This window comes from Truncatella angustata (assembly GCF_020726525.1).
Source record: "Truncatella angustata strain MPI-SDFR-AT-0073 chromosome Unknown BKA67scaffold_4, whole genome shotgun sequence".
Lineage (NCBI taxonomy): Eukaryota > Fungi > Ascomycota > Sordariomycetes > Amphisphaeriales > Sporocadaceae > Truncatella > Truncatella angustata.
This window is the reverse complement of record NW_025763384.1, coordinates 2,370,104-2,396,093: the sequence shown is the minus strand read 5'-3', so window position 1 is coordinate 2,396,093 and position 25,990 is coordinate 2,370,104. Positions and strand designations below refer to the sequence as shown.

Sequence of the window (25,990 nt, the reverse complement as noted above, 5' to 3'; positions counted from 1 at the left end):
TGCCCATGCCTGTCTGGCTCCTGATGGTGAAAAGCGCGCATCTGTCTACCTGGTGCCGGCTTGAAGTGGAGGTAGTCGGAGCTCGGGGTCGCATAAGCTTATGCGGTCTTATGCGGTCGAATTTCAGCGCACTTGTCGGTATCTGACACTATCAACTGCTCATCAGCCATCATCCGAGGCATCAACACCATAGCGGTCCTTATTCACCATTTACGTTAAATAAATTCACACGAAATCGATGCTCAGCAACAGTGGCGACAGAGGAGAGGTGGGGAATGTTCCGGGGAATATTCCGCGACTACGCAGTTGCACGTACTGTCGTGGCCGAAAGGCAAAGTGCGACCGACAGCAGCCATGCTCCAGTTGCTTGCGAGCTGGCCAGCCCTCTGAATGCACTTTTCCGGCTGGTAAGGGCCGCAGTGCAAAGCGACTTGGTCGTGCTAACGGCAAGGAACTGATTGAGTCCTTGTCACGACTCGAGGGCCTTATGCGACGCTTGGAGAATCAGGGCATTGTGACGCCTAGTCTTGATCGCGACACGTCTTCACCAACCGAACAGGGTATACCGCTGCGTCAGGATACAGTACCATTCGTTGCTGAATTAAACCATACGAGTGAAACCAGTGACTTGACTACGCTTGATCAGCATCTTGGGAGGCTGGTCATTGACGAAACGAGAAGCTATTATATCAGCAACATTCTATGGGCAAACCTAAGTAGCGAGGTATTTCATCCACACCAGATTGGAACTGGGGCTTGAACTAATTCCACCAGATCGAAGAGCTGCATAATATGCTGGCTGAACCTGAGCCCCAAGGCGAGAGTTACAAAACCGGAGGTTCCACTGGCATACTAGGCCCAAACGCCGCAATCTTTGGCTTTCGAGCCTTGACATATTCACTGGAGTCCTTCCATTTGCCCCTGTCTCAGTCCGTCGCACTTCTTCGTATATTTACCGACAACGTATTGCCGTTGGTCCATATTTTCCACATGCCGACTACGAATCATATCTACTGGGACGCCATTGCATCGTTGGATACCGTGGACAGAAACACCGAGGCCTTGGTGTTCTCTATCTATTACTCCGCGTTTATCAGCATTGATCAGGAAGTTTGCGTCGCGCTCTTCAATACTACTCGCAAAGCGTTGTTAGCTAAATACCGGTTTGCAGTTGAGCAGGCTATAGCTCGTGCCAACCTACTAAATACTCAGAGTATCATTCTCCTCCAAGCGGTTGTGTTGTATCTCTCAGTTCTCCGCCACGAAGACGACAGCCGGACGGCCTGGTCCCTGACTTCTCTGGTTTTCCATATAGCACAATCTATGGGTTTACATCGCGATGGGATGGCCTTCGGATTGAGGCCACTGGAAATAGAGCTACGTAGGCGACTGTGGTACCAGATCTGCCTCCTTGATAACCAGTCCTCTGAGTACCACGGCTACGAGACCATCGTGCACGAGTTTGTATTCGATACACGATTACCTTTACACATAAACGATCTCGATTTGACACCGGAAATGACAAAAGCTCCTCCAGAAAGGGATGAGGCGTGCGAGATGACATTTAGCCTCATCCGTTGCGAGGCCGACCGTATCACCAGAAAGATCCATCACATGCCGCCGTCAGCTCGCTTTCCAGGGCGGCCAGTCGACACGATCAGCCTAGAGGATAAACGAGCTCTCGTAGAAGAGCTGCGGAGTAGCTTGCAGCTCTACTTGCGGCACTGTGATGCAAATGTCCCATTCCAAACACTGAGCTCCACCGTTGCCCGGCTGATCATAGCACGATCGTGGCTCGTTATACATTTTCCCTTGGGCCGTAGCAGCCCAGCTGCTGTTGATACCGATCTACGTGATCAACTCTTCTCAACCAGTATTGAGGTCCTCGAGCTGTCCTACCTTCTCCTCACAGACAGGAATCTCGCACGATGGACCTGGCATTCCAAGTCGCACGTTCAGTGGCACGCTATTGCGCTCGTTCTGTCTGAGATTTCGTCACGGCCTCCAAGCCCTCTCTGCGATCGTGCGTGGCAATGCGTATGTACGGTTTATGATGAATTTAACCTAAAGGATGGCGAGAACGTAGGCACTTTATCACGACCTATCAAACGCTTGATGGCGAAGGCACGATATGTCCGCGAGGTACAGAACCTGAACCCAAGGAAAGCCGAGGGACTCAACATCAGTTCCCCTGGTGACATTATCTTCATGCAGCCAGCCATAGATTCTAACCTTCCAAGTTCGCTAAATTTTAGCTCAATGGTAGTCACTACAGGTACAGATGAATCAGGAATGATGGACACTGTCAACATTAAAACCCCGTCAGGCATGGGCTTCTTGGGTCCATTTCCAGAGCTCTTCTTGCCTGGTTGGGAGGCGGATTTGTTTGATATACCGCAGGAGAACAATCTAGGTATTCCATCGCCCAGCGCATCCAATTGGATGTAGGCTTAAATGTTCTTCTAAGATATTACTCGCTTTGTTAGTAGGGTAATTTACTTATCTTATTCACACATGCTTTCCAGGACGGTACTACGTGAACCATTTATCAGTCCTCCAGGTCGATTCAATGGGAAACTAGAAATACAACGTCCACCATCAAGTCCCTGGAGTAGAGGAGAAGGTAGGAAAATGATCAATCCACGAATGAACTTTTAATATTGTAATACAGTCGATCTTGTGTGGACATCCGGGTTGGTGTTTACAGGAGGGATGACCGTTAAGAGTGAAGTTTGATAACAGCCTATTACGGCGGGTTATGTAATCAGACCAAGGCAATATGTAGAATGGCTGTTGCGACCCAGGCCATCTGGGGTCAATTGGATAGTTTAATCTTCTCCTCCTCGGCATACTTCCCATGTGCGTGATGTGCGTCGCGTTGTCCGCCATGCTCGAGATCATGTCTGGATGCTCTCTTCCAATATCTCTCTACTTGTCATGCCGCGTTGACATTCATAGGTCAACAAAAACGCGCAGGTATTCTATTTGGACCAAGGAAACCATAATTTTTGTGTGAATCTAAAGAAATTTTGCCGGGGACCTTTTCTTGCATCAATCACCGGACCTATATATAAGCCTCTTGTCTTTGATTATGGTCAAGATCGTCACACTGGCCACCTCTTAGCTCCATTTTGACTGGTTTTGATGTTATGCTGCTCATAACTTCTTTTTAAATATTCTCAAAGCCGTCTACCTCATCAATTACACTTTGTCGGGTCTTCATAATCTTGGCCGAATCCGGCGAGCTCAGGAATAATGCGAAATACCAGTGTACCAGGCTCGCCGAACTCGAATTTCCCGACATAATCCCCCATGTCCTGAGTATCTGCTCGCCTCGCCCAATCGTTCGCAGCCTGGGTGGCTAAGAACTTGTACCCATTGGATTCAGGCAACCCATCTCCCCTATTGCTCACTGCCCAGGTGATTTTAAAACCAGAACCGCTCGTTCGCTTTACCAAATCTGAGTCGTCGGTATCTCTGGGCGGTAGAATCTTGATCGAACCGGCCCCGTCTTCGCGTAGTGTCAGATGGTGATCAGCTACCTCGTCATCATTGCCGGAGTCTGTCAGACCTCTTATGACTAGACTGTAGCTTGCTGGCTCAGCCAGGTCTCGCGCGTCCAAAGTAGCCACTTCCGAAATGGATCCGAAAGTCATGTTGCGTGCGGCAATATGGCTCTCAAGCTGAGATCTGAGCCAAGCACCGTAGCCTGCGTCTTGACCGGGTCGACTTCGACGTCTTGAAGTATTCACGGCCTGAGCGCCTTTGTCTTTGGGATTCTGCACCATCATCCCGTAAAAGACAGCAAATGAAAGAGTGCCCCCGACGGTGCCGGCAACATTGACGCATTTTTGTCCATCCATGAGTCGACAGACATTATAGGCTATGGTGGTACCAGAGGCGATACCGAGGACTCTTGCAGAGTATTCCGGATATTGGGAGATGAACCCTACAAGTTGATCGACCATTTTATTGCAGTCAATGTTCAATGACACATCCTGGCGCTCATGGACGGCAAGGTCGGCCTTGGCTCTGAGCGCTATTGCACTAGTTTGGGGCATCGCCAACTCATTGCGACTGTTTATACCGATGGAGTAAGCGCTTCCTATCTCTAGGAGGGCTAGTACTGGGATTACGGTATGTGTTCTCATGGCAAAAACTTGATTTTGAAGGATCTTTCGTGGTAGCTTGATGGGGTTTCAATGGACAAGATGAAGAGGCTAAGAGTTACAATTGATGTGGTTAAGGCACACTGGTGATGCATGGATTCATCCGATATCTAGGTATAGCAAGAAAGCTCATATCGTATTTATAACATTTAGCTTATATTAAGGTTAGGATGACAGTAGACCATGGAAATAGTGAATTGTCCTCATTCTATTTTTGTGTTCTTGGAACTACGTGAGCGTGGATCGTGGACTCAATTGCGCCTCTGGCAGTGCACATGTTGCAGGATGCTATGCGTATTGGAGATCTTCATATAATACTATGAATAACCGAGTGAGGCTCCAACATTCAGAAAGGAAAACATATGATCACTACATAATGCTACTTAAAATAGCCAACATAACCCACTCATGATATGAATTGCACCAGGATGATAACATTACCATCTATCATGATGTCATCATTAGGATTGTCTACATGATATGATAAATCAGCTATTTTAGCTGGCGTAGGCGCAGCGTTTCGTGTCCAGCATATGGCTCCACAGGATCAGCAAATATCATGTTATCCATTGCCGCTGTACTTAAAATTGCGGTACAAATGAGCGCGTAGAGGAACACATGACAGATTCAACACGTGTCCTGTAGACGCTGATTACCTTAACTTTGACTACTGCAATGAAAGACTTTGATCGTTTCTCTCCATTCTCCACACCATTGTTAGAGCCTGAGCTGCAAGGTATCAATAACGATCCGATTCCCTTCTATCTACCATTCTCTAGCACAGCACATCCTTCCCTTTTGGCCCTGTTCTACGATCCGCCCCATTTCTCAGTCAGTACGCAATGAAGAGCCCTCAGCAGTTGGGACTTTTTATGTTGGCCATGGTCACGCAAGCTTTCGCTTACGATTCACCCGAGGAAGCTATCGGTCTTACGGCAGTCCTTATCATCTCGAGTTCGATTGCGGCATATTCCCTTTGTCAGTTGATTGGATCAGAAACCCATGATATATGGCGATGCGCTCCTGCCGCACTCGAGGCTGGAGCTATCACTGCCGTAGCGATCCCGCATTGCAATTGGGGAGATGATGTGTGGGCATACACCAGAAGAGTCATCGGATAGGATGACCGTTCGATATTTGAATCTTTTACATACAAATGCATAGGTCTGACCAACAAATTCTAGTTGCTCGGAACAATATCATGGTACTAAATTGGTCTTTCAACACTTGGCAGCCATACCAATGAGTGACATGTATCTGAAATATCACTGTATAACGAAATGATCAAACGCCTTTTTATCACCCCTCACCATTTCCTCCAAAGCTTCACTCGCAACAGGCCCGTCACTAAGTTGGTCATAGCTAAACGACCCGCATCGAACATATGCGTCCTTCGTCGTGGTCTGTCGTAACAAGAGGCCTTTGGCTTCTAGCGTAGACGATGGCTTGTCAATAACAACGAAAATTGGCCATACCACGTAGAAATTCCTACGTCCGGTATCTGTCGCTTTTTGAAACTCTTCGATGCGGTCCCACATTACATATGCTTTGCCAATTGAATCAACAACCGTAGGGCAGTATTGGTGATTGTTTTGAGATGTATAAGGGAACTCAGGAATCGCCCTGAATAACCTGCCGTGCACCAGGAGCTTGCTGGGTAGGCATTCGGGCGTCTCGGGCTCTGCGAACGTGACTGTGGCTAGCGGAGGTGCAATATCCTCCCAAATATTTGTTGTCTGCAGGCCAGGTGTAGAGGTCAGAAAATTGAACTCTACAGCGCCGGGAACGCTGAGCCAAGACCAACTGGGAAGACACTCGAAGGCTGCTTTTGGAGTGCACATTAAAGATCTGGATGATGTCTGTTTCGAATTCCATGCTAGTTGATAGGTAATCATGCGAGACCAAACACCATGTGCGCAGGATACTAAGTGGAATTCTGGTGCAGAGGGAGCTTCGAGCTCTTTTGTCTTCGTTGCTATCACGTCGGTGATTTCAGTTCGCGCTACGATATTGTTTGCAACTGCCGCCGAAAGTTCTGCCACAACAGCGGTCCAGAAAGCCGCCAGGCGCGTGTCAAACTTGTCAGCAGCCACGGCAAAGTCCAAAGATTTTGGATCAAGACCATGTGGTCGAGTCAGACAGAGCGGTGACACGAGGCCATCACTGGGGCCGGTGGGGAGCCAAGAACTATGCACAGTTCCCTCGAGACATTGGAACCAGAGCTGTTGCTCGCAACAGAAAATCGTAGCTGGCGCCAGGAGAAAGTCCTGATGAAAAGAGGCGCTGGTCCACAGATTAGAGCTTCTTACCAAATCGGAAAAGGACTCCTGGGAATAAACCATCAAGCAGTCCTTGGGGGACCAGCCAGGGTTAACAATAGGGACTTGACACTGTTTTGAGGCCGGAAAGAGGGGCCGGCTCGTCTGAGGGGTGGAGTCCAGCATGGCTATATTGAACACAGCCGAAGCATAGACGTCACCGCGGTGTCTATGGCTGTCTGCCGAACTAGAACAAAGCGACGAGACCCAGACATGGGATAAACCTGCAGCCAATGCGATGTGGATAGCATCTTGCAAGCCTCGAGTCAGAACCTCGACGCTGTGGGAGAAAGAGTTTTCCTCGATCTTTGAACCTGGAACAGTTTCTTCCACTTCCGGATGCTGACTTATAGTCGCATATGGAATATGGAGCTGATTTGTTGTTATATCCAAAATCTGGAACATCGTCATGTTGTTCTCCTCTCTGACGTGTAGGAGAAGTTTCGGTCGGTGCTTTATCTTCTGGCTAACAACACGGCGACGATGGCATAACGCATGACGCTCGGCGTCGCCGCAGCAATTTGAGATCCACCCATGGACCAAACTGTCTTGTAAATAATTTGGAACGTTAGTCGTTGGGGTTCTGTTGACTAGAACTATAGTTAGCATCAAAATTTATTATACCAGTTGTATTTTCAGACAAACATTCGGCAGTATTCAAGTAGATTGCGGTGCGCCGATTCTTCGCCAGAACGATGATGAGGATCTGGTATCCGGTAGGGACTTTGTATATACGAGAGATGGTGGCTGGCTCGCTATCACTGCCGACTTCCTTTGGAAAATCTGCCTTGACAATCGAGCAAATGAAGCAGCCAGAGGCCACAGAACTTTGGAAGCTTTGCACAGTCTGGTGGTGTGATCCCGGCGGTGCAACAAGAGCGAGGTCACCAACAGTTAGTGCCAAGGGCTTGTCCTTCCCCCCAAATATGCCACGACAAGCTTGGCACAGGGTCGACGCGGCGTTAGATATTGCTGAATGCTGGAGATTTGCCATTATTGTTAAGAGTTTTAGAGCGGACGTTGCAAGAAGTTGAAATAGTAGTGTGTAGTAGGAGTAATGCTGTGAGACAAATCTATGTCCTCGATATAAAGCGCCAGGAGAAGAACTCCACTTTATAGCCGTTCTGTCCCTTCAACAAATTAGCCACTTCTAAGAAGTTTAGTAGGGTGGGTGGCTATCCATCGGGGCCATTGCAACGCTAAGCTCGTTGACAGTGGCGCTAAGGATCAACGCCAGTGGAAGCCCGCTAATTTCTCACCAAGGTAGCACCGCTAACGTCGCTTAGGCCGCTAAAACGTGCCGCTAGGATATAGTATCTGGAACACTGAACTATATCTGCCCAGGGATATGAGATAGTTCGGTATCATTCTATAAGGTCGCATGTCGTTTATGGTAACATTGGCTCAAAAGCGTTTCGGTTGGGGACGATGGAAGTAATACAGGTAAAGAACGTTTTTTTATCTACTAAAAAAGGGACCACTAACACTCTTCTTCCATTCTAAACAGCCTGCACAAGGTTCATTCTACCATACTCGTTCTGCACACTGCTCATGACCAGTTACGTACACACAGCCTGCGTCGCCAGGTCCGACCAGGAACAGCCATTTCCTGTTGCAGTACACTTTATACACGTTAGCCCACTTCCCCTAGTTTAGATGAAGATGTGCATATCATGCATACCGGGTGGCTCGGAACACCTTCGGCGCACTGCCTCTTAACATTTGTGTTTGTCACGGTACCATCAGCATTCGTCTGTGTTACAACGACGCGGCAGTAAGAGCCCGGACGGTCGCTATTAAAATAGCATTTCTAGAGCAAGTCAACATCATTGCCTTCGTCATGTTGCTAAATGTCTTACTCCGCCCCAGACTGTACGCTTGTTAAGCTCGTCTGTTTCACCAAACGATCGCTCGATGGAGGCGTTCTCGGGGGTGGTGCCGGGGACGGGTACGATAGCCGCGCAATAGGCGCCTGTAACAACGCCGGAAGCAATGCAAATTACGTGCAAAAACTTCATTGTGTATGTAAATGCGGTAAGGTTTTAGTACAAATATGAATTGAAGATTCGGTGAGATTATTCGAAAGGTTGTGAAGATTAAAAGCTCTGGTATTGTGAAAAAATCGACCAGAGAAGCAAAGCATCTTTTTTATATCACGGCCGCTCCAAGGCTTCTATACTGAATTGCCCAAGTCATTGGTACCTTGGTACCGTTTGGAACACAAAGACAGATCTGCATCAGCGTATGTATTCATGTCAGTAGATGGCTGCGGCTCAGCACCCTAACACCCCACCACCAATCTCAGCTGTATGGCAGATTTCATAATATCATATGACGCAGCATCATCACGGAACATCTTCCAAGGGACATTTATACCAAAAATAACTCTTCCGTGTAGATCATTGAAAATTAACTCTATGACCTCACCGACCTGACTAGAATATCGATGGGTTTGCTGCTCCCAATTGCCATAATCATGATTATGGATCCTCATCATATCATATAAATCTCCTGATGGAGCGCTAAAGAATATCACAGCCACGAGGATAAAGGATTTCTTCCAAATATGCAAACTCGGCTTGGCATTATCGAGTAACCTGGAAGTTCTTGGGCCTCACCACGCCCCAAACACCAGGCTCCGCAACGTCTTCCTGATCATAATCCACAGAGAAATCAGTCATTGAGCTTCAATATCGGTATTACTGGAACCTTGAACCTAGCAGCATGGCAGTGCAAGGCTGTTGATCTTCTGTTTACTTTGGTCAAAACTTCCGTCATACTTTCTGACTCAACTGATTTATCATTATGCGGCGAGGAGGGAGTAGGATCTTGAATGGCAGATCGCGGTCCTACGGCTTAACATAGAATTTGAGATGGTCGCTAAGTTCAAATGTACTAACACAGTTACGATAACGTTGAGATAGATTGGGGCTGGGAATTGTTCTTAGGGATAGCTCGATTGGATATAAAAACAGCTTTCCCTCTCTCCTTCACCTGGATTCTAATCATCTCAAACCATCATTTCCCTATAAATTCGTATTCACATCGATCTCATTATCATCTATATACAAATACTTAGCATACTATATCTGATCAACTCAAAGCTTGACCAGCCCGATATAACATATTCATAACCAACAATATGCGTTCCTCAATCCTCGTCACTCTCGCGGCTCTAGCCTCAGGTGTCTTTTCCGCCGCCGTGATGAAACGCGCAGACGTCGACCATTCCAAAGACGGTGTGTACACCGCAGGTGGCAAGGTCAGCAGCTTGGGCAAGCGCGCGGAGGTCGACCATTCCAAAGATGGCGTCTACACCGCAAGCGGCAAGGTGGCCAATGTGGACAAGCGCGGTCTTCATGAAGTTCATTCTCAGCTCGCTGCGCGTGGTAACAATTTCGGCTGTGACGACCACGTTGCTGTCACCCCTGACGACGGCGCAGCAGCGCGAGATGCGCTTCTACTGTGTAAGTATATCTCTATTTTCACGTCGGCACGGAGACTAGACGAGCTGACCAACACCAACTACGTATAGACTGTAGTGCCCAAGACTCAAACTGCAATCAGACCATATGGGCCAAGTCTGGTGAAGCCGTGGTTTTCTTCTGCAGGTGGAGGGATGCCGCGAAATGGAACCCGAACTCCTTGACGTGGGCTCTCGGTCAAATCCAGAGCCAGTGCGGCAACAATCAGGGTGGCAACGCCAATGACATGGACGGAGAGGAGTCGAAAAGGACCTGGTCGTACGGCTTGACTGACTGGACACGAAATGATTGGTGCAACTATCAGGCCGGTTTCCAGGAATAGATTGAAAGGAGATACGGATACAGATCTCACTTATAAAATGAGTTTGGTTTTGCGAGGGGACGGACTTCGATAAGTTATACATAGAGATGTGATGTGATATTAGTCAAGGCGTGCCACCACAATGGCTAGAGTAACCAATCAAAACATTAAGATATAAAAAGCTTTTGTTTATTTTATTTGTTTGGTCCAAAACCAGGAATTAAGTCGGCTTTGATATACTTTATCATTTGAGCAGTCTTGATTAGTCCTCGATTCCTCCGAAACGTGACAGGATATCTCCTAAATCTCTCTGGATAAAGCGCCGACAGGTGATGCGAAAAGTCGGAGGCCAAGAGAGTAAGTTTTGGGGCAATGCAGCAATCTGACTGAAGAGATGTTGGCAATCTACTCGACTGGTTCTATTACCGCACTACGCTCTCGATACGGTGTGTATCATTGGCGTCACAAGTCCGTGGGCCTGGAGGCCATAGATACGACTAGTCCCTACCTTGGAGGCGTTCACTATACGCCTCCAGTAATAGATAGGCCGGTATGTCGGCCGTCCCTTCTTCTCCAACCATACTTCATGTCCCTTTTCGTTCATTATACTCAATTACCTAATAGCAGAAGACTCAAGTAGCCATCTCTTTACAATAGCTAGAAAGTCGTACTTGACTGAGAGCCTCGCTCGCTACTTGGCAGCGCTCTGTCGATTGTAAAACGACTGTAACTCAATCTTCAGAGAGAGACACGAGGAGAAACTTTCCAAAGCTCCACCTGAGTTCTATTTCTGTCAAAAGTAGAGATCATTGCGAGATCGCTTTTTCCTCTATCAAGACTGTGGTTTCTCTCCTGTGAGCAATCAAGCACAACGCACGCTGAAGCTGAATTATGTCAAGTTTCAAAGTCACTTGAATATCAAGGTATATACATGACAATGATAATTATCGTGCAGTCCTTCGCAGTCGGTCACATCATCCTGTCGAATAACACTTCGGAAAGCACAGATTTTCGCTGTTGTCTTTGACATCTTTACATACACCGAATTTTAAGCGGCTGCCCAGGCCGCAGTAACCGCAGCAAGCTGCTTATGTTTGTGGACATTAAACGGAGCATTTGAGGCGCGATAGAGCATTGAGCGGGTAACTATTGATACCAAAAGCTCTATTAAGAAGACGGTAATAAAGCTAGCTGGAGGAAACACTCTAGTTTGAGAATACCCAAGAACAGTATTGTCTTGAAATACAAAAGATCTTTATCAAGCCAATACGATAGTTCCCCGTTATAACGTGGTCTCCCGACGTGATTGTCAGTTGTGAATAGACGTAGAAAAATTGCATTTTTCACAAAGTAATATTCAACTTTCGCCTTGCTTTGTACAGTTCAAATATATGTTATAACACAAAATGCAACGAATATATTGCTCGCCTATCAAATACCAAGCGCCATGATTGCAATGCGGAAACCCAGACAAGCTCATAATCCATCACTCAATGCCTAATTAACGAAGAACAAAAGCCCTAACTTATATCGTTCCCATATCTTGACTCCGAACTCCTTGCCTTTGAACCTTGAATAGTCCAAGTTGTTTTATCATGAAGCAATAAAACCCAACTTGCCAAACAAAGTATCCATGGCTACCCATCTGCGCCCACACTTATCCAGATACTTTTCAACAACAGCCTGGACAGTTCCAAAACGCGCCATATTGTGCAACGCCAGAGCCATGGCCTCTTCCTTCTCGGCAGCGGTCAACTTCTCGTCACCAATATCCGATTCGCCACTGCTGACCTTGGTCTTGGTCTTCTCTACGTCCCATAAGCTGGCGAAGTAGCAGAGCTGGTTGTACACATCGCGCTCGCCAAACTCGTACCTCATCTTGCCAAGACAGCCTTTGCCTAGGCCGTTGGGACCTAAACAGCGATCACCCTTGACGGACATCTGTCGTGTTCGGTTGCCACATTGTGGGTCATCACATACCAACCAGCCTTCGTAGTACTTGGCAGTCTGCTTACGAATCGCTGTCTCAACCTGAGCAACGATGCTGAGATTAGAAATGGATGCAGAGCAGGTCTTGCATGTGACGCCAGTCGGAGTGATGGACTTCAATGACCCAAGGAGACCCTCAAACACGTTTGAAGTCTTACACTTCCTGCAGCGGAGCTGCAATCTCGTGCAGTCGCTGAATCGGATAGAGTCGGGAATCTGGGACTCAAGGGGGTGGATTTCGAGGTCTTGAGATCCACTACCGTTATGCGATGAGTTGTTGCTAGCATAACGACGGATATCCAGACCGAGCTGCTCAGCGAGCTGTGCAGTTGATGTACCGGTGATGTTGGCACAAAGACGTTCGACGGGAGGGAAAATCTGCTTGCCAATGTACCACTCTACATCAACCTTCAAACCCATGTCTGCCTTCATCACGTCCTGTGGTATATACGCACGCTTGGCGACGGAATCCGAAGAGCCGCTATCACCAGTGATGACGTAGGATATAACATCTCCCTTTCTTACATTCTTGCCACGTGCGATGTCCCGGAGGGCAACCTGTACTTGTGGCATTGAGTCGGCATTGGGATATTCCTTTGGACCTTTTCCGAGTTGTGTGAAGATGATGTACTTTTGGACGGGAACGGCACCCTCGCGCATCTTTGCTGAGATCTCACGAAGATACTCATGAATGCGCTGTATCGATACTTCGGTGTCGTCTCCTGAAAGAATATCGTTAAGAATGCGTGATGAAATCTCCTTGGAGAGGGCACAATATTCTCTGCGCTTCATATCCAGACCCTTGACTTCCATCTTCTCCTCCCACCTACCACCCGGAACCTCAACGAGGTTAATGGCAGCGTACTTCTTCTTGGCCTGTAATAAAATCCGCCGGAAGACATTGTCAATATCAATCTCCAGAAGGCGGTATCGTTCATTGACAGCCTTCTTGAACTCTCGTCCAACCTTGAGCGCATCTGCAACAGAGTCCACATTCGCGTTGATCATAACTGAATCAGTATCGCCGTAAATGACCTGGAGAGAATTGGACTCGGCCAAATCCTTGGTGCTTCGCAGAATCTCACGACCCTTGAAGGTGGTGAGAACAGCAAGAGGCCGGGCGTAAAAGCGTGACTTGGTATAACCCAGACAACCATACATGGAGTTGGCTGTGAGCTTGAGCGCAAGCTGCTTGATATCCCATGTTGCTAATTGCTCTGGGGTGGCATTCTTGTCCTTCATGTTGGACTTGACCGCTTTTCGGCGACTGACGAGTGTAGCGATGAGTTTGGGAAGAATACCCTGTTCTTGCACTGTGGGAACTTCGGGAACAGCATCTTCTTCCTCAGACTGTAAATCATGTTAGCGGATGTTGTATGATAGTTCAGGATATGAACGTACCAGACCCACTCGGTCAACCGTCGTAAAACAAATGTTATACTCTTGAATAATAGAAGGGTACAAAGAGTTGAAGTCCATGACAAGTACGAACTTGTCATACAGTCCTTTCTCTGGCTCGAAGACCAAACCTCCCTTGTATTTGTCCTTCTTCTTGGTGTCTGCTGCCTCTTCGGCGTTCTCATCTTCGGGCTTCGGCCTGCCCTTGAAGACTTGCTTGTCAGGGCAAATATACTTGTTGCGGTGGAATTCATGAAGCAAAATGTACTCATTTCGCTCAGCACGAGTACCAGTCAGCGTTCGTGCCCAGGAATTACCAGCGAGGTTGGTCAGGACCTTGGTCAGAGGTAGCATCTGAGTACTCAAGGCAAGCGCAGCGATATAGTGCGTATCCGCCTCGATGTGAGTGATATAATCCATAAAACCATTTGCCGTAGTGGCCCATGTTTTTAGAGCCACATCATTATCGACGTCTCTACGCTTCTCGCCACCAAGATAGAGGCTAACCATCTCGGTCAAACTCCAAGATTGACACTTGAGCATGACGGATTTTCCAGCATCGTTTGCCAAATCACAAAGCAGGCGACCAGCCATGACTTGACGTTCCGCAAAGACGTTACCCCCAACTTTGCCCATAGACGCCGGCCAAGTGCTCTTTCGGAGACGGCCTAAACGAGACCACTGAGGGGTCTTCTTCTCATGAAGACGGTTCAGAAGGATGCTGTAATCGACACCTTCGAGCTGATGTCCCATTATGACATCAGGATCAGCGACATCAACTTGGGCCAGGAAGAAAGACAGGATCTCTGACTCTTGCTTCATAAGCTTGATGAGGCCCTTATTCTTTCGTCCTTGTACCAGTTTCTCAAAGCCCATGGGAAAAGCTGCACCATTTGGTCGGACCAAGGTGAACGTCCTGCATGGGAGCTTCTCCGCTGGCGTGGTTTCGCTTAGAGAGACATTCTCGTAAACGCGAGCGCTGATGGAGAGGATCTCCTGCTTATTCAACTTGGCGTTGAATGTCGTACGCATGGCAACACTCATCAAGGTCAGAGGAGGAGCATCGAGATTGTCGGACTCGGCCATGGAAGAGACCATGTTGGGGTGATCGACAAGAACCTCAAGCTTGGCATGAGAGGCGTTCTTGAGAGCTCCGAAATCAGCGTCCTTAATCTTGAGCCAACCGGGGCCCTTGATGTTCTTCCATAAGACGAACTGCTCGAAGAGAGCGGTGTTGCTACCAAAGACATGAGAGAATGTTTCGCCGACAGTCTCTGGGGTGATCTGAGGACTGTTGTAAGGGTAGAGGAGTTTGAGATATTGCCCCTCACGGGGAATGTTGGGCAATTCGAAGGCGTATTTCCGCGTGCAAGCCTTGATCTTGTGCATCTTGACCTTCATCCTGTTCATGATTTCGTCCACCTCGGTGTAGACGTCCATCATACCAACTGTTTCATCAGTATCGACACCGTTCCTCTGACGGCATTCGCGAGGCAAGAAGTATAGCTTCCGTAAGACATTGTCGACTTTGACGAAGCAACTGACATGTGAGTTTGTCTTCTTGTTGAGGACCTTGCCAAACAAGCACAAGCTGCCATTGACTTCGGAGTAGTCAGTCCAGAAAAAATTTAGGCTGCCGTCCTCTTCGATGGCGTCTTTGTAGTCGATCTTTCCAATTCCTCGAGACTCAGTTTGTGAGCTACTGACGACATTCAGTTTGTTGTTGAGATCGTTCCAGGACGACGAATCAACCGTAGTGTCGGCCGGCTTGACTGGGGATGAGCTGGCAGGAGAAGGATAAGGATCCGGCTTGACAAGCTTCCTAATAGGCCGAGCTGCAGACAGATTGACACTGGCAGTGTTGATAGTAGCAGCATGGGCGACCTCCATCATGTCTTCGTCTTCGTCGTCGGCAGGCTCGATCTTAACTTGAGCAATCTTCCGTTCGGCAGCTTTTACGGTTGGCGATGAGGGTGCGGGCTCGGCGTCGCTCATGGGGACTTCTGCTGCTGTATGTGGTGGTGGCAGGTCGTCGTCCATTGACGCGACAAAGCCCTCGTCTTCATAAATATCAGGCGAAGGGGATCGAGCGCCAGCAACTCTGGCCTTCTTTGCTGCCGGTTGTCTGGCAGGGGATAGAGCACGGGCTTTCCTCCTTTCTGGAGTGATCTTCTTTGGGGCCCGAGACACCGGGGCGGGGATGTTGGCGTCGACTTGGCCGAGCAGGTCAGCCAAGAATTGGTCATCTGCTTCTGTTTTGACAGCCTATTCCGCGTCAGCAAGGTTATGGCGAGGTATGGATTCAGGGCTTCTCACCTTGGGTTTAGATTGAGGTGCAGTGCGACCCTTGGTGAAGTACTCGCTGATATCTCGGTCGTTGGCGTCTCTCTTGGCCTTGTCTTCCTCGCGCTTCCGCTTGTCTGCTGAACATTAGCACGCCGTCTCTTAGCCTGAGGATCTCTCGAGTTATGTCATCCATACCAGCTTTGCCATTGGGACCTCTAATCACCCTGTCGTCTTCGCTGTCGCTGTCATAGTGCTGGACGCGGTCCCAGTCCTCGCGTCCGTCGTCGGCATATCCTTCGCCATTGTCATCGACGACGAAATCGTCTTGGTTGAGACGGTCTCTGACAATCTTCTTGTATTGATTCTCGTCGACCTCCTCGTAGAGGTCTGCTTCTTGTTCGACCTCGTATGAGTCGAAGATCTTCCTGCCCGAGGCTTTGGCTGCCTTAAGCTCGGCGAGCTTCGCCCTCCTGGCAGCAACCTTGGACATGCTGTCTGTGTTTGTGGTGGCAGAAAGAATTCAAGGAATGTTTTACAAAGTGTCAGACATGATCCAATTAGACGAGAAAGGGGTGGGTGGTTGTAGCAAGACTGATTGAATTGAATTGGTACGAGCAAGTCACAACAACAATTACTTCGGGAGAGGGCAGGGCACCCGCCTACGCGAACCTCTTTAACGTTAGAGTGGGAAAAGACGCGGCGCGACTTCGCGTTTTCGACGTGACGCGCTAAGAGATACCCCTGTGATGACACGAAATTTAGTGTGAGGTTTGAGTGGCTGACCTGCTGGGTGGGCCAAAGTCATTTGTTGGAAATCGGTGGGGTGTCTGCACCATAGCTATAGCCGTTGAAAGTTCAACATGAGCGCCTCCAGCTTGCGCCGTTCTTGTCTTCCAGTACATGGCAGCCGCCCTATTACGTATCACTGAAGTATTTCTGGATATCTATTACATTGGATCAAGTAAAACACACAAGTTGAACACTGCATGCATTATTTTCTAGCAGTATCTGAGCTGGAAGTTGTCCGATACTGGCCTTCCTTCCAACCATCCAACAAAACAAGTAGCATGTTGCTTTGAAGACCGATAAATAGTAGTAAGCCAGAGACGTCCTTGGCGTGTACGTCAGCTATTGACGCTGTCGAAGCTGTCGGAGCTGTCGACGAGACCTGATGTATAGCAGTCCCAGCCTAGGTCCGACTGAGTCCACGCAAACGAGCTGAGATCAATCGCGATGAGCGAGGTGCAAGCGACTGAGAAATTGGCAGCGTCGATGATACGGATCCGTACTTCGTCGTCCTCTGTTGTTGGATCATAGGAAGCAACGGCGTCATGGCGGTGGGACACACCTAGTGTGCCACGAGCGATCTCTATATAAAACCCCACTCTATACACCCTTCATCGGCAGCCTGAAGTCAGATCGTCCAGGGTCGTGGGTGCAATTCTCATTACAACGTACTCTGCCTTGGCGACACTGTATCAACAGAAGAAAAATAATGCATAGCGTAGGTCGCGATCAAAGTCACAAGCAAACTGGCGACAAGTTGGGCGTCCTGCGTCCGCCCACATTGTTCTGATAATTACAGATCCGAATCTGGGAGCTTGGTAGGAATGATCTGATGCGCCGAGGCAGCTGAGTGTAGGTCAGCCAGTCTGGTTTCGGTTCAGACCAGACCAGGCGCATTGCATCCTTAAGACAGACAGGGAGACGCTGTGAACTCAGAACAGCATTATAGGGCGAGGTTCCTCTCGCAACGTCCGTTTTGGTTCCTGATGTGCATTTAACACGATTGGGGTCAAAAGGTAGGTATGTTGATCGAGTGTGGTGTTGCGGCTGAGGAACAGAACTATCCTTTGTTCTCCTGACGGTTACCTAAAGTGGTTGCTCCAGGTGGATATCTGAGGCATCCCATTAGTTCCTATTTCTCAGGTTTCAAGTACTCACAACCACTTATTTTCTTTCGTGAAGTCTTTCATAGGTTCACATAATATATCAGCTTATGCCACAACTATCCTACCAACAATTAAACCGCAGTCGGCTCTGGCTACCATGCTAGAGGAGCTGAACCTCGAAAAGGAAGTCCAGCAAGAGAGTTAAGGTCATAACAGAGGAGGAAGTCGCACCTTTGGTCGACGGGAACATTAACGACTTCGCCGATCCTACAGGCGATCATATCATCCCAGGTCATCTCCTTGACGAGGTAGATGAAAATGTCAAAGATCGTGAAGACCACTCCCCATCTTTTTCTTCTACGATAACTAGTGATGTCCAAAGTGATACCTCCTGGCACAGAAATCCTCTCAATCGCATCGCATGGAAATATTCAGTGGTCGAGCATCGCAAAGATTCAGAATGAGCTGAGTAGTGAACCTATCTCCTACTTCATAGAGATCACCGCTCGTCGAGCGGGACAAGTTACCTACAGCTGCGAGTTTAAGTCTCTCTTGTTCATTCACAAGGCACTGCTGCAGTATTCTCCAGAGCCCATTGGCTGAGGTAAATACCGGTCAGATCCTGGTGCCTGGTTCCTCCTCATCAGCGTTATCGACATACATCACGAAGGTGAAGAGCCGAAGTTTCTGCTCAAGGCACTCGCCGAACTGCATCAAAAGGCGTTAGCACCAAACGATAGACACGGTTTACATGTGACCATAAGCAGTGGAGGCTTTCCGATCACATTTGATCCTTGTTCTATGTACAGCCATAATAAATGCGAGTTATCTAGGGTCATAAAATCATTGCCCACTTACTAATTGCTTTTGTTAGTTGATCTTGGAGTTTGGTCAATGGGCCGTGGGGTCATTATTCGACCTTATATAAGCAACTACACTAGCATTAATGGAAAGTCTTAACCTGAAGAAAATTTCGATGTTGAGGAATATATCATATCGTCGGTACGTGACCTTGGCAGTATACTTGGATTTCCAAAAGCTAATCTAAAAGTAAGCGCTTTTGAAGCAAGAGTGTCGGCCACCATTGCTGGCAGTCCGGTGTTCAGAGACATGTAAGCGATCTCAATCCGAAATATTTCAGTGGATAATCCTCTCTAATCCTAAGCAGTGTGCTTGAATGCCTGACAGCCCTGGACGAAATGATTCCTGACACATGAGGAGTGGGCAACAGCTCGAGGTGGGGAGGTCTGTTTCCAAAGGTAGATCGTGGTTTGAAATGGCCAACATCTTTCTTGATTTATATCTACGTCTGTAGATGACCTTGGTATCGTAAACAGTAGGACATAAAATATGGCGATACGTGTGACTTATTTTTTATTTTACTTATTTTTATCCTCATAATACATAAGCAGAGCCTACGAAGTGGATTCGATATAGTTAATAGTCTCCTTGGTCCCCGGCTTACTCTATTTGCATCATCGCTCCTAGGACTAGCTTCTTCTTGGCTCTTCACATTTACTCCCCACTGCGGGCCAAGCAGCATCCATTTTCATACTCCAACTTTCCTCAACCTCTTCTCCTCTGCCCCACCTTACTACCGACAGTGCCGTCTCAGGGAGGCATAACGCGATCATCAGCATGCTTACCGTTGCAAGCACCATCAAAGCTGCAAACACCCACGCAGCGCTACCCGTACACCATGTAATGAGACCGCCCAATACGGGACCAATGTCGTTGAAGACAAGACCTAAACTACCCAGCGTAAAGATAGCATATGCGGCAAGGCTAACAAGGCGCCTGCGGTGAGCTTCCGCGGTAGTAGCGGGGGAAAAAAGAAGGGGAAAAGGCCGGCATGATTGCATGGATTACTACTTACAAATGGTTTGAGCAGAAGAGACGTATTGTGTCTGAAGGAGCGGGAACAGCGGCAAGTATATGCAAGCTATGGGTGGCGAAGCAAGACTAGCCACGCCTAGGACGGCTGCGAGAATGCGTTTCTGACGTTTGTCATATACAGAGTACGGTTCCATGACGCCTTGCGTAGAAACGGCGTTGACTTCTTCATGTGCTGAGTCCTGAGTCCGGAACTCCGATTTAGACTCATTTGAACCGTGGATTTCAACGGTTAAGTTCCCGGCAGCCATGGTTGCTGAACTAATCTTAGGGGACTGTACCCCACAGCTAGAAAAGGATGGTCTTAATACCTTTAACCTAGAATATGGCCCAGCCTGAATAACTGTGTTACATACCGCTCGAACTGCTCATGGTCCCTGTGGATCAAATATGGGGCATCATACTGTTCCTGTACGATGTAGAAATGTCTCGCAGTGCACTAGCGGGGTGTGATTTGATGCCCACTTATCTGTTCCCCTAATCACAGATACGGTTGTCCGGCTTTTTGGACCCTGAATCGACTAACCTAGGCAGCCTCCGCAGGCCGAGGCCAACAAGCCACCAGTCAGGCTGGAATAATTATTCTTGAAGATGGGGAGATTCTGCATGTTAGTGTCGACGGTTTTTCCGTGTCTCCCTTCCTTGCATTGAATGTGCATGGTTTTCCCGAACAGGTTTTCTTCTCTCTGGGTAGCCTGGTTTCAATGCTAGGTGTCCAGATCACATGCGTGGTGATGGACGGAGCCGAATCGTTGGAACAAAGGGGGTTCGAGACTAGGCCGGATTTGACCGCGAGAATGGCCCAACAGATTAAGATAGACCTTGCATTTGTGCAGCTAGATGAGATCTACTGACCATTCATGAGCAATCATTTTTCGGACCGGCGTCCGCAATTGAGATATGCACGTGCCACGCCGCTTCTGGGCCCTGAGCTGGGCAAGGATGTGCTAGATTCACGCCTGCAATGGAACACATCGCAAGATCAGATATCCGCTTAGTGATTTTTATGCACAGAATGACCGCAAATGACGTGTACCACAACGCTGTCGAATGCGAAGGAAGCCGAAACAGTAAATTGCTTGGCTTCCCAACTAGTTTTTTCGTCGTTCCCTGGCTGCCAATTCCGAGCTAACGGCTTCCAAGAAGTTATGGACACGATGGATAGCGTATCAATATCAATTTTCCGTAATAGGAGGCGGAGGCGACAAAGCCCAAATTCAAAGCCCCCAAGTCCCTACAACAAACCTTCCCTGATTGATTGTCCTTCTGCCCAAGTAGACGACCAAAGTACTACCATAGGGCATTCCAACGTGCGCTGACTCGGGTTACGAGTCTTTGGCATTGCCATAACCACATCAGCCATTCGCGGCTCCCACCATCGTCTGCAACCATCAACATGTCGTCGACCACGACAACCACCACCACGATGGCGCCTAAGACAGCCCCAGCCACCAAGACGCCAGGGCACATTTCCGACCAGCCTTGGACCTTGGCCAACTGGTATCAACATATCGACTGGCTCAAGACAACACTTCTTGTCATTATTCCTCTGGTAACTTGTTACTTTGCTTACTACACGCCGTTGCAACGTCCTACCCTCATTTTTTCCGTTCTCTTGCACCTGTGGGCCGGTATTGGCATCACAGCAGGATACCATAGACTGTGGTCCCACCGTTCGTACACTGCGACGCTGCCCCTTCAACTCTTCCTCGGCTTAGGTGGCGCGAGCGCCCTCGAGGGCTCAATTCGATACTGGAGTTGGGGCCACCGAGCGCATCACAGGTTCACCGACACCGATCAGGACCCGTACACCGTACACAAAGGCCGTGAGTTACTTCCAGCGCGTGATTGACCCCACGGAGAGCGACGAGCATAGCCCTCGGCGGCCCAGGAGAATAACCCGCTCCTGGACGTCGGTGTTGGCACAGTCGATCACCGTCGCCATTCCTCCACGAATTCATTACTGACATGGCCATGTTTTTAGTGTGGCACGCACACATGGGATGGCTATTGGTTCGCCAAGATTACAAGAAGCACGGCCGAACCGACATCTCCGACTTGAGCAACGACCCCTTTGTTGTCTGGCAGCATAAACATTACCCGGCAATATCTATAACATGTGGCTGGATTCTGCCGATGGTGGTCGCAGGACTCGGCTGGGGTGACTGGCGAGGCGGACTGATCTACGCTGGAGTCCTCCGTGTCGTCACCGTCCAACAGAGTTCCTTCACCATCAACAGTTTGGGTCATTACTTGGGTGATCAGCCCTTCGACGATAGGCGCTCTCCGAGGGACCACTGGATCTCTTCCCTCTTCAGTCTCGGCGAGGGATACCACAACTTTCACCACGAGGTGTGTACAAGTCAAGTCCCGATTGGTCATGCCCCTCGGATCATTAGAACCGTGCAGCTTTTGCTAACCAAACTTTAGTTTCCCACCGACTACCGCAATACCACTCGCTGGTTAACATATGATCCCAACAAGTGGTGCATCGCTACGTGGAAATGGATGGGCCTTGCGAGCGATCTGAGGACGTTCTCCCAGAACGAAATCGACAAGGGCAAGCTTCAGCAGGAGCAGAAGAAACTGGACGGAAAGCTGGCAGTCCTGAAATGGGGCAGACCGCTGAAAGACCTTCCAGTGATGGAATGGGACGAGTTCCTAGTGAGCTCGCAGGACCGGGCGCTCATTGTGGTTGCCGGCCTCGTTCACGACTTGACCAGTTTCGTTGACGAGCACCCCGGTGGCAAGAGTCTCATCTCGTCGGGTATCGGCAAGGATGCAACGGCATTGTTCAACGGTGGCGTGTACAACCATTCGAATGCGGCACGTAACTTGTTGGCGAAATACCGAGTCGGCATCATCCGCGGCGGCGGCGAAGTTGAAATCTGGAGGCTGAGAACGGAGAAGCGTCTTGAGCAGATACGGACGAGGGACTATGATTACTCCATCGTCGGTAAGAAACTTGCCATGGAATAGGGATATTGTACAAAATGGGTGGGAATGGTGTAAACTTTGCCGGGGTAAACGGCCGGACTGCAGTCCAGTATTGTTATTATCATGCAGATGGTCGAACACGAAGATCCGAAGAGATCAGGTGCACATATAGAGATGCAAGCCTTGATTAATAATAAGTATTCACAGTAATATTCAACGTACGGTTGGGTCGGGTGCCATTTGTAACACAATTGCCATGCCACGAACCAATCGGTTGCAGCGGAGCTTCTGAGGACCCTCCCTCCTTGGTACCGTCCGTTAGCTGAAAGCAACTGGATTGAAATATTCCGCCCGGGCTCATTGTCGCGCCACACACGCACACACAAATACAGAGCTAACGTTAGTAAGTTACCAGGTTAGCTAGTCTAGCATTGAGACCTGGCTATTTAGGTATGCAAGTGCAAAGCCTGACTTGAACCTATCACTATCACTGTCACTATCACTATCACTATCACTATCAATCAGTAGCGCAACAACGAGCTCTAAAAATTTCCCCGTCCGTCCCTTATCGCTTTGGTGAAGGTTCGAGGTGACTCCCAGTCCTCCTGTATCGAATTTCCCTTACGGCAACATGTTTGCCTGCAGAGCCTGTACAAGGCGCGCTCTTGCTGTCCTTCTGGAAAGCTCCTTACCTGCAGAACTCAGTCAAGCAACGTCGTCAAGATGTCCACCCATACCAAACCACTCCGCCCGAAGAACCTATGCGACCGGTGCTGTTGCTGCGAAAGAGGACGCGTTCAGCAGTGTCCAGCAAAGTGAACATGTGCCCGGGTCTAGGAAGCAGAAGACCGTGGTTCCCAAAGCTACTGAAAGGGCCGTCAAGAAGCAGATGGAGTTCCTCAACGATCCATTTCATTTTGGCAAGGAGGTCGAGAAAGCTCTGGCGAAGGATCGATTCGAAGAGGCTGCCCTTCTCACCAGGAATGCGAGCAAGAATCATAGGCTCACCGTCGCCTGGAATCACTTGATCGACTATCAGATGCGAAATCTCAAGTTACATGCCGCCATCAAACTATACAATGAGATGAAGAAGCGCGCCCAGTTCCCAAATGCTCAGACATACACCATCATCTTCAGGGGCTGTGCCATATCTCCTCACCCGAAACTCGCTGTTGCCGAAGCCATCAAATTGTACAACAACATGCTGGCCGGCGATCGAATCAGCCCAAACATCGTCCACCTGAACGCGGTCTTGCAGGTTTGCGCAAAGGCCAAGGACATCGAGACCATGTTCACTGTGATCAAGACTGCAGACGCCAAACTCAGAACGCCCAACAACCTCACATATACTACCGTCCTCAATGCCCTTCGCGCCGTCGTCGATGTCCCTCTGGACCGTAGCACACCCACCCAAGAATTGAGCCCGGAGAAACAGCAGGCAATACAACGGGCCAAAGCAATATGGGAGGAGATTATACAGAAGTGGCGAGATGCCAGTATCTTCATCGACGAAGAACTAGTCTGTGCCATGGGCAGGATTCTTCTCATGGGCGGATTCCACGACAACGATGCCATCTTTTCCCTGGTCGAGCAAACCATGGGTATCACCAAGGAACCTGAGAGACTGAGCAGTCTGGCTTGGAAGGGGTTGAAAGAGGAGAGAGCATCCCAAGCGGAAGCCCAGGACGAGAAAGCAGCACAAGTCCCCACCACTTCTTCGGTCCCAGTCGCAACAAAGGATGACTCAAAACCATCCGCAACACAAGTACGACCAGGGAAAAACTCCCTCTCCATGGTCATGACGGCGATTGAGAATACCGGCAAAGCTAACCTTGCGCGCCGTTACTGGATCGTCTTCACCAAGAATTTCGGTGTGGAACCCGATGCCCACAATTGGTATGCTCTCTTCCGCGCCCTCCGTCGTGGCAAAAGCAGTACCAAAACCGCCGAATATCTTGCAGAAATGCCCAAGGTCATGATGTCCGCCAAGCTCTTCCGCATTGCCATGCTCACCTGTGTGCGCGATAATCTCAACAAGTCATCCTTCAACAACGCCACCCAAATCCTCGAGACCATGCTTACCACCATGCGCATACCGGATTTGTACGTCCTGCGCACCTACCTGCGGGTAGCTTACGCCAACAAGCGCCTATTCGAAGAGATGGCCGTACAGAACAAGGACGCCAACGCATCCAAGCTTGCTTGGGGTCGTCAGATGTGTGTGGCTCTCGAGAACTTGTGGGAGCCTTATCATATTGTTGTTAAACAACTCTCGCACGGAGGTCTCGCTGACGTCCCCGAGAAGAATTTCGTCGAGGAGAAAGAGAGGAGCGTCTGGGTACAGGAGGCCAACCAGAGAGCGGAGTTGGCGGCGCTGGCGCGAAAGATGATTGCTGCGCATGATAGGCTGATCTTCGAAAACATGCTACCACCTGCGGTCGCCAAACGCTTAGCACCTCGGAGGAACGCGCTGAACAGGTTTGTGGTCAAGTATTTTGAGGACAGAGAGAGATTCGAGCCGGGGTGGAACAGAAAGGTCGAGGAAATCCAAGCCAATAAAGAGGATGATGAAGACTTCGACTTTGGTGGTAAGGGGGGTTGGTAGACGGCCGCTCCAAGAATTGTATAATACGCCATCTGAGTTTACCATTCGGCGCGATGTAGGCTACGTGTACAAACCGATGTATAATGACGGACGATACTCCTGTACAAATAAAGCAGATCAAAATACCTCTCAAGCATTATAGACTAGTGGACTACAACGTAGCAATCCTCCGTGAAAGTCTAGCCCACAGGACCAGACCTTGGTCGCAGCCTTGCAGTAGCAAAGGTTCGATATTGTCCTGCTGAACATGTAGCACGTCGTCACATCCGGTGGCCTCGCTTTAAGCACTTCATTTATCGTCTCATCACATAAAAGCTTATACTAATGTGTCATCTTACTAGCCTCAAATTTTTCAACTCCGCCACATCACGCATGCAAAATCACACGGTTCTGGAGGAACCTCGATCTGATGCTCATTTGATGACATGTCGACTAGTCCGCTTTCACATCTAAGGCGTATGTCGACTGAACCTACGACAAGCTTTGCCAAGAAGCTTCGACCAAGTGAGATCAATTGGTTCCAATAGCCGGGGTTCCACGAGGACTTCTGCAAGATGGTATGTTCCCTTTGGTCGCATCGGCCGTGGTAGCAAACATACTATATATCACCATGCCCCCCAAACGAACGAAAACCACCCCGGCTGCACGAACAGCGGAAGATTTGGGGTCACTCAGCTGGAGCCGTTGAGTCTAATTTGCTGGGAAAAGAGTATCATG

The 25,990-nt window shown here is 49.0% G+C and overlaps 9 protein-coding genes across 9 annotated transcripts; 4 read left to right on the top strand and 5 right to left on the bottom strand.

Annotated features, from left to right (window-relative positions):
* The first annotated feature begins 130 nt into the window (after positions 1 to 130).
* Positions 131 to 2,510, top strand: BKA67DRAFT_604979 (uncharacterized protein). The gene is made up of 2 exons (XM_046105358.1): positions 131 to 724; positions 775 to 2,510. The coding sequence occupies exons 1-2, from the start codon at positions 239 to 241 to the stop codon at positions 2,446 to 2,448; spliced, it is 2,160 nt and encodes a 719-aa protein (XP_045958709.1). The 5' UTR covers positions 131 to 238; the 3' UTR covers positions 2,449 to 2,510.
* Positions 2,511 to 3,033: 523 nt separating this feature from the next.
* BKA67DRAFT_565169 (uncharacterized protein) lies at positions 3,034 to 4,247 on the bottom strand. Its single transcript, XM_046102795.1, has one exon. It carries the CDS (start codon positions 4,149 to 4,151, stop codon positions 3,198 to 3,200), a length of 954 nt encoding a protein of 317 aa, XP_045958708.1. The 5' UTR covers positions 4,152 to 4,247; the 3' UTR covers positions 3,034 to 3,197.
* A 477-nt stretch (positions 4,248 to 4,724) lies between these two features.
* BKA67DRAFT_565168 (uncharacterized protein) lies at positions 4,725 to 5,354 on the top strand. Its single transcript, XM_046102794.1, has one exon. It carries the CDS (start codon positions 5,012 to 5,014, stop codon positions 5,288 to 5,290), a length of 279 nt encoding a protein of 92 aa, XP_045958707.1. The 5' UTR covers positions 4,725 to 5,011; the 3' UTR covers positions 5,291 to 5,354.
* An 80-nt stretch (positions 5,355 to 5,434) lies between these two features.
* On the bottom strand, positions 5,435 to 7,481 carry BKA67DRAFT_658736 (uncharacterized protein; the record flags this gene model as incomplete). Its single annotated transcript, XM_046107329.1, has 2 exons — positions 5,435 to 7,077; positions 7,133 to 7,481. 2 exons carry the CDS (start codon positions 7,479 to 7,481, stop codon positions 5,435 to 5,437), a joined length of 1,992 nt encoding a protein of 663 aa, XP_045958706.1.
* Positions 7,482 to 7,945: 464 nt separating this feature from the next.
* Positions 7,946 to 8,587, bottom strand: BKA67DRAFT_646163 (uncharacterized protein; the record flags this gene model as incomplete). Its single annotated transcript, XM_046105905.1, has 4 exons — positions 8,347 to 8,587; positions 8,169 to 8,297; positions 8,055 to 8,109; positions 7,946 to 7,995 (listed from the first exon to the last, which is right to left on the bottom strand). Exons 1-4 carry the CDS (start codon positions 8,503 to 8,505, stop codon positions 7,946 to 7,948), a joined length of 393 nt encoding a protein of 130 aa, XP_045958705.1. The 5' UTR covers positions 8,506 to 8,587.
* Positions 8,588 to 11,866: 3,279 nt separating this feature from the next.
* On the bottom strand, positions 11,867 to 16,436 carry BKA67DRAFT_658733 (DNA polymerase; the record flags this gene model as incomplete). Its single annotated transcript, XM_046107328.1, has 4 exons — positions 11,867 to 13,612; positions 13,664 to 15,925; positions 15,977 to 16,080; positions 16,142 to 16,436. The coding sequence occupies 4 exons, from the start codon at positions 16,434 to 16,436 to the stop codon at positions 11,867 to 11,869; spliced, it is 4,407 nt and encodes a 1,468-aa protein (XP_045958704.1).
* Positions 16,437 to 18,453: 2,017 nt separating this feature from the next.
* Positions 18,454 to 19,982, bottom strand: BKA67DRAFT_658732 (uncharacterized protein; the record flags this gene model as incomplete). The annotated part of the gene is made up of 3 exons (XM_046107327.1): positions 18,454 to 18,546; positions 19,485 to 19,645; positions 19,715 to 19,982. The coding sequence occupies 3 exons, from the start codon at positions 19,980 to 19,982 to the stop codon at positions 18,454 to 18,456; spliced, it is 522 nt and encodes a 173-aa protein (XP_045958703.1).
* Positions 19,983 to 21,157: 1,175 nt separating this feature from the next.
* Positions 21,158 to 22,865, top strand: BKA67DRAFT_623581 (uncharacterized protein; the record flags this gene model as incomplete). Its single annotated transcript, XM_046105509.1, has 3 exons — positions 21,158 to 21,557; positions 21,716 to 22,083; positions 22,162 to 22,865. The coding sequence occupies 3 exons, from the start codon at positions 21,158 to 21,160 to the stop codon at positions 22,708 to 22,710; spliced, it is 1,317 nt and encodes a 438-aa protein (XP_045958702.1). The 3' UTR covers positions 22,711 to 22,865.
* Positions 22,866 to 23,029: 164 nt separating this feature from the next.
* Positions 23,030 to 25,419, top strand: BKA67DRAFT_565155 (uncharacterized protein). Its single transcript, XM_046102793.1, has one exon. It carries the CDS (start codon positions 23,300 to 23,302, stop codon positions 25,271 to 25,273), a length of 1,974 nt encoding a protein of 657 aa, XP_045958701.1. The 5' UTR covers positions 23,030 to 23,299; the 3' UTR covers positions 25,274 to 25,419.
* Positions 25,420 to 25,990: the final 571 nt, after the last annotated feature.